The 7,218-nt window shown below is 40.5% G+C and overlaps 1 protein-coding gene across 1 annotated transcript; it reads right to left on the bottom strand.

Annotated features, from left to right (window-relative positions):
- Nucleotides 1–5,177: 5,177 nt before the first annotated feature.
- LOC100285959 (blue copper protein) lies at nt 5,178–6,117 on the bottom strand. Its single transcript, NM_001158848.2, has 2 exons — nt 5,809–6,117; nt 5,178–5,673 (listed from the first exon to the last, which is right to left on the bottom strand). Exons 1-2 carry the CDS (start codon nt 5,978–5,980, stop codon nt 5,264–5,266), a joined length of 582 nt encoding a protein of 193 aa, NP_001152320.1. The 5' UTR covers nt 5,981–6,117; the 3' UTR covers nt 5,178–5,263.
- Between the last annotated feature and the right edge of the window lie 1,101 nt (nt 6,118–7,218).

Genomic DNA, 7,218 nt, shown 5'->3' with positions numbered 1-7,218 from the left:
GACAGTATTTTGCTATCTATATCGTAAAGAGTTATGCAATGTAGATTCTAAATCTACCAACTAAGTTAGGAAGTTAAATCTCATAACCAAGGTACACAATATAAATGTGAAAGATAAAGGGTCATAGAGATATAAACTATTGTTGATAGTTTAGGTATTTTTATCAAGGTATTGAGAAATATGTACGTTTTTCTCTAGTTTTTGTTAGAATCCCTTACCATGATGTATACACAAGGGTTGAGAGCTGTATACACAAGGGTTAAGCTCTCAGTCAAGTAACTCAGTGGATAGCATCGGGTCTTCTCCACATGCGAGTGTGACTTCAGAATAACCTCTTAGACGTTTCTTTCGGTCTTCACTATTAAGTTTTTTATCAACACATTGTGAGTCTCGTTCTCTCTAGTATATGATGGTGGCTATATCATAAACACGGTTGGTATGATCTCGTAAGACTACAAGCCGATTTGACTTAACTATAATGGTATGCGCAAGGGATAATAGGTATTCTAATGTTACTAAAACATTAGGTCTTAAAGTGTCAAGGGTTTGTAACATACACTCCTAAAAATGGCTTTGTTAAAAGGAATAATTTCACTTTGATCACTGTTGCAAGAACCATAATTGATGAACATAATACATTAAAGATTTTTTTGGTCGAGGCAACATCGCATGTATTCATCAAAACGACTATTTCCTCATCGATTGCTTAAGACCCCATATATGTTGATGAATGAGAATAAACCAGACATCCCATTCTTTCGAGTGTTTGGGTGCAAATGCTACATCGATAAGAAGTGTTAACACCTAGATAAGTTTTAAAAGATGTGTGATATTGATTTCTTACTTGGTTACTTATTGAAGTCTAAAGCATATAGAGTATTCACCCATTCCATCGGCTTGGTAGAAGGAAATATATGATGTGTAATTCTGTGAAACTAACGGCTTCCAAGGAGCAAATGAGAATCTTGATGATGTTGGTGAATGAACCATTAGGGGAGGCAATGAAGAATATGGAGGTTGGAGTTGTTAAGCTAAAAGATGGAGATGATGCGCATGTGATCAACATGTCTTCATCAAATGTACCACAATACGCCAAATAAGATAGAACCAAATGAATATACATATGTCTCTCAAGATCAAATGGCAGCACAAGTACAAGATGTTGATGCTCTGCAACCTTCTCCTTGGTTGAAACAGTAAACTCACCTCTACTACAAGCTCATCCACAAGATCTTATCATAGAGAATCCATTAAGGTGTGTAATTACTCCCTCAAAAAATTGCATCATTCATTGAACATTGCTCCTTTATTTCTTGCACTGAACCTACTTGCATAGATGAAGCTCTCAAGGATCCGGTTTGGGTGAATGTCATGCATGAAAAATTAAACAACTTCACCCACAATAAGGTTTGAACACTTGGAGAGTGATCACAAGGTGCAAGAGTCATTGTAACAAAGTGGGTGTTCTAAAAAAGCAAGGTGACCAAGTTGTGATTCTGCGGAACAAAGCAATACTAGATGCAAAGGGATTCTGTCTAGTTAAAGGATTGTATTTTAGAGAGACCGTTGCACTAGTTACAAGACTTGAAGCCATTCATATCCTCCATACATATTAATCCAATCATAACATTAAGCCATTTAAATAGATGTTAAAATGTATTTTAAATGGTTTAATAAATGAACTAGTCTATGTTCATCAACCTCCTAAGTTTAAAGACCCCAAATATCCTAATCATGTTTATAGGTTGTCCAAAGTGCTATATGAGCTAAAGCAAGTTCCAGGGACATGGTATGAACTCTTTTGGGACTTACTAATTGAGAAGGGCTTCAAGATCGTGACGATTGACACCATACTATTCACCAAAAAGCTACATAGTGATATCTTCATTTGTAAACTATATGTTGATGACATTATTTTTTGCTCAACAAATGAAGGGCATTGCAAAGAATTTAATGAATTGATGTCAAAGGAGTTTAATATGTCAATGATTGTTGGATTACATTCTTCCTCAGCTTTCAAGTCAAGAAAATGCGAGAAGAAAACTTCATCTCTCAAGAAAAGCACACCAATGACTTGCTCAAAAGATTCAAGATTCAATTAGTGGATATCTTCACAAAGCCATTAGATGAAACACACTTTTGTATGTTGAGGAATGAGCTTGGTATTCTTAATATAAGCAATTTCACCTAAAAAGAGCTTATGTTGTCCCTTGCATTCCATTATAATATAATACATGTTTAAAATTACTTTACATATAAGACTTGTCTAACCTAGTCAATATAACCGCTCAAAAGTGTGTGAAAATCTTCACAAAAAATAGATTTAAATGCTAAGCAATGCATTGCATATGCATGGATGTTATTTGATCGTTTCTTTTTTTATCAAGTTTGAACATCTTTGTGGTAATCATCGATAGGTGAGTATTCAATGCTAAAAATGTTTAGAACTTCTACTAAAGTCACCCTGAGGTGATCTCTTACCCTCTTTATAAAATCATATTTAGCCTATGGAAAACTATTTTGAGAAATTGAGAATTTGAGAGAGGTCACTCATACCAGTCTCGATTTGTGTTTGTTTGATTTTTATTGAAGTTGGGCTTGGTTGGGAGAAAATGATGCAAATAAATTCAAAGAAAAAAACATATTTTTAGGCATTAGACTACAACGTCATACCAGTCTAACAACTCTAACAACTCTACTGTTAAGTTTACATATGGAATAGTGACACCGATTAGTCCAACCATTGCTCTTCATTAGGAGTGAGATCAATCTGATGATACTATTTGTGTTACTATGTATTTGCATTGTTCCATTGTACTGTCTGATGGGAGTGTCTCTATGGGCAATTGGGGATCGAACTAGTCTTACGGTGATGTACAATGCACCATGCCAACTACATAGTTCCATCGTACCATCCAACGATACTCATCAGACCGATGGCCTATAGAAGCTCTCTAGCACTTTTTGCACATGTGTCGGACCATACTCGTTGGCCCGACAGTGCTGCGTTTGACGACCCAACATCCAGATTAGGGCTTAGATACACTCTTCCCCATCTAATTTGTGTAGTGGTGCCATGTTCACTCTATTCGTCACCTACTCTTCTCTCGCATCTGTGATACCCTTGGATGTCGTTGTAACTCCATCAGCCCCCACGGCTATAGCACTGCGTGCATCCACGCCCTACACTCGTGCCCTCTACCACGCCATGCTATGTCAGCTCCATTGCTCTTTATGCTCACACCGTTCCACATGCACCAACATCCACTACTCCACCCTACGAGTTGCCCCATGTGCTCACCAGCATCAATCTGCTCATCGACGAGCACACACATCCCTGCACACCAATAATTATTCCCTTTTTGATAGATTAGTAGCCCCTACTGCTCTCTTCACTATAGTGTTGCCTCTCCTAGGTCAATACTCCTCACCCACCAAGTGTTCAATGAATGTCCCAATCTTTCGAGAACTATCCTTTTACTTAGTTCTCTGCTACTTCTTACGGTCTTGTGTATTTGCTAATCTAATGGATCCTTGATTAGAGTTCTCTCCCTCCTCAGTGTCATCGGTGACTAAGGTAGCAAACCATTGCTCTCCTACTCATCTCTTTGCTTGCTTTGTCAGTATTACCCATCTCTACTTTATATTGCTTATTTATGTTCTTTCTTATTCTTTGACACTACATGTCAATCGGTTGGGTCAATGTGTGAAAGTAAGATCTGAGCAGTAAACTCAAGTGTCTATTTAAATCCATACCCTTAGTTTTGCCACCTTCCTCATTTTTACCCTTAGTCGTGTTTTTTGCTCAGTTTTGCCCTTCTACTAGGTAGCACAAGTCGACCCTACCTAGTTTTATTAGCGATCGAACCTGCCTAGTTTTAGTAGCAACTCCTACTCATTAGTAGTCTCTCATATCCATGACTCATATGCTATGTTTCACTTGTGCACCTCCATTGATCTCTCCTATTCAATAAGTCACTCTAGCACCTACAGTGTAGTGGACATCAGAGCCATGGTCCATCACTATTTCAGTTTGCTTATTTACCATCACTGTAGAATGATTAGCTATTTGGTACACTAGGATTCGCTTGACTTTAATCTGAAACGGCTTCTACTACAGTGTTTTGTCTCTATGAATTGCAGCAATAGCAGTCTGAACAGCTGGTTTCAATCCGAAGACGAATGACCTGAAATTTCGGCTCAACAACATATTACCTACGTTCAGACTACATATCAACTCAGACCACGCCTATAGTTAAAATGGCTAGGAGTTTGTCTGCTACTTTCAATGAGATCACTGTGCATCCTACTCCTCAACTCAACGTGTGCCCATTGAGAGACTCTCATTTATCGCCTCGCCAGAGCTTGAACCCCCTGTAAGGTTCTTTATAGTACTACTAGTCACTCTTACTCTAGAGATTGCAACAACAACAATAGTGGTACTTTCCGAGATACCTAGTCAGTATATGCTTGTAGCACTTGAGCACCACTGGTAGACTCAACCAGGAACCAACTAACCTAGTTATAGAGCACTCCATTCAGACTCAAACTTCGACAACTATTATTCACATAGATTTCAGATGATATACACTATGTAAATATGTTTTCTTGCCACATACCGATCCTTAGGTTTTGATACTTCAACCAAAGCGTAGTTGCCTCATGGATCCGTTTTTGCTTCTTTTCCTCGATTTTCTGTATGACGTAAAATGTGTTGTGTTGATGCCGAATTTCAAAGATTTATGGTTAGTTTCCGGTAGGTATGCGTGCCTACTGGCAATATAGGAACAGGTCATTCAAACGTTTGTAGTATAACGTTTCATTTTCTCGATTATTTATTTCCTTCCACACGCCAACCTGCTGTTAGAAATGTGTAGTACTAGTACATCTGGTCCATCTGGATCTGTCGAAACGAGGTGGCTTTTAATCATAAATCAATATCATCAATTCTGTAGGTTATTTTCAGGGATACTCACTGGTCCAAATTCTGGAGACTCCTACAGAAGGAGCAAAAGCATCAATAAATCCTCGATGTATGTCGAGCTTTGGAGGTGGTGGCGATGTAAGTCTTTGCAATTCATGGATGCAAAAATTGAAGATGTATAGTGTTTTCTATAGTCATGATATTTTGTTTTCTTTAAGTTAGTTTAATTATTCAAGCAACTGCTCTCTGGTGCAATAATCGTCATGTATTGGCACACATCTTTATGCTAAAGCCGGAACTCTTATTTCCATACTAAAAAAAGAAGAAATGGGTAGTACATTAGCAAACAGCTTTAGAGTTTAGACTCGTGTGCGCGCCTGGACGTCCAGAACTCCAGACCCGAAACGACAGCGGCGGCGTGAGCACCGCCCAGCCCAGCAAGGTAGAGAGAGCCGCACACCAAAGCCCGGCCGCCGGCCGCACACGCGCACTGGCGCTTGACGCGTGGGAGTGGGACGCCGGCGGCAGCGACGGGGGCGGCGGCGGCGGCTGGACGAGCACGGAGACCTTCATGCCACTCCAGCAGTAGCCGCGGCTGCAGATGAAGTAGAACCGGCCCGTGTGGTTGAGCCGGAAGACGAAGTTGTGGCCGCGGCTGTAGCTGAGGATGGGGCTGCTGGCGTCGCACGCCGCGTATGCCGTCTCGTTCACCTGCACCACATCGAACCTGTCCCTCTCGTACCTGAATTCTGCATGCGTGCAAATTAACGCGTCTTCCCACCCTTAGATCAATTCTTTTGCCGAAAGCTAGATCTCCATCACACGGGCTGTTTGATGTTGATGAGTATGTAAAGGTAGATAGATATAGGGGAGGAGAATGATACCGAGCCAGTCGCCGACGTGGAACTGGTGACGGTCCGCCCAGTCTGTATAGTTGACGTTGGGAGCCCAGCGATGCCTCTTGTCGCCGACGACGAAGCTTGTCGCGAAGGACGGGATCGGTATCGCCGCGGAGAGAAGCACCACGACGAGGAGGAGGCGCGCCGCGGTAGCCATTTCCTGGATGTCGAAACGAAGACCGGCCGGAAGGAAGAGGCGGCGGCGGGCAGGGGTGGATTTCTTGAACTTTATTTATGGTATAGTATCGGCGGGTGTTATTTTCGTTCTCAAAACGTTCAATTGATTTTTGTGCTGGATATTCTCATATTAAATGCATTTCGGTGCTTGTGAAACCACTACCCGGTGGCCGGCCGCGGCCATCGGCCACGTTGCTCAGCCGAAATGCGTGATGCTAGCTACTGGAGCCGCAGACCGCAGGGCGACGGATGAAACCGCCATGTGCAGCCCAAACACAGATGGGGCGTTTGCTCTGCGTTCATGTAATCATGGTAATTGGATTTCGCTTGACCTTTGGGATGGGACTGGGGTCCGCCTGTTCGACATCCAAATGTTTTTTTAGGCTAGCTTAGGAACCCTATTTTTTTTAAGAGATTTTCATTTTTCTAATAAGAATTAGTTAGCGATGAACGTAGCTTTAGCCGCTCTACTAAATCTCCATGACAAGGAGAACCATGCCATTTGTATGTCCTTCCCTCCTAATCAAACACACATCGCAACTCAAATAGAATAATGGCTATTGTTGCTTAATTTATTAATTATCGACTAGAGCACATGTCCGTGAACTCACCCAAAAATATCTCCATTAGAATTGCCACATTAGTAACTGTATCCTAGCTCAGACAGAACAACTCCTTCACAAATCTTGATACCACACTTACGGTCTAGCGACCTCTTGCAAGGCGACTCCTAATACCTGCTTGGAACTCCACAACAATGTAATCTTACTGTCAATGTGACTTGGATCCACAAATGTGCTCCTCAAAATCAAAAAATGGCCAGCCTCCCTACATACCAAATATCCAAAAAAATGTTCTATGTGCTAACATGTCCTTCTAAATGGATTCATTACATGAGCACTTACACTAGATGCATGGCAATCCACACAGGAAGAGATTGAAGGACCACCTTGTCTAGGATTGGAGATGAAAATGGATACTTATCCGGGTATCAATTTTTTTTTGTCTTTTTATTTTATTGTGAATAAATAGGATATAAAATCTGATATATAAATTCATATTCTTGTTTTTAGCATTGAGCTTGTAAAGATCCATAAAAGGTAAATCTTAAATTTATCATATATCTTCTCAAATGATATATATATATATATATATATATATATATATATATATATATAATTTAGATATGATTCGGATATGGATATTTTTTATCCTTTT

The sequence above is a fragment of the Zea mays genome, chromosome 3, assembly GCF_902167145.1.
Source record: "Zea mays cultivar B73 chromosome 3, Zm-B73-REFERENCE-NAM-5.0, whole genome shotgun sequence".
NCBI classification, from domain to species: domain Eukaryota; kingdom Viridiplantae; phylum Streptophyta; class Magnoliopsida; order Poales; family Poaceae; genus Zea; species Zea mays.
The sequence above is the reverse complement of the archived record's forward strand: the minus strand, read 5'-3'. Positions and strand labels throughout refer to the sequence as shown.

Coding starts and splice junctions, on each gene's coding strand:
- LOC100285959 (NM_001158848.2), bottom strand. CDS start 5,980: ATGGCTACCGCGGCGCGCCTCCTCCTCGTCGTGGTGCTTCTCTCCGCG. Junction 5,674..5,808: donor CCACGTCGGCGACTGGCTCG/GTATCATTCTCC, acceptor GCACGCATGCAG/AATTCAGGTACGAGAGGGAC.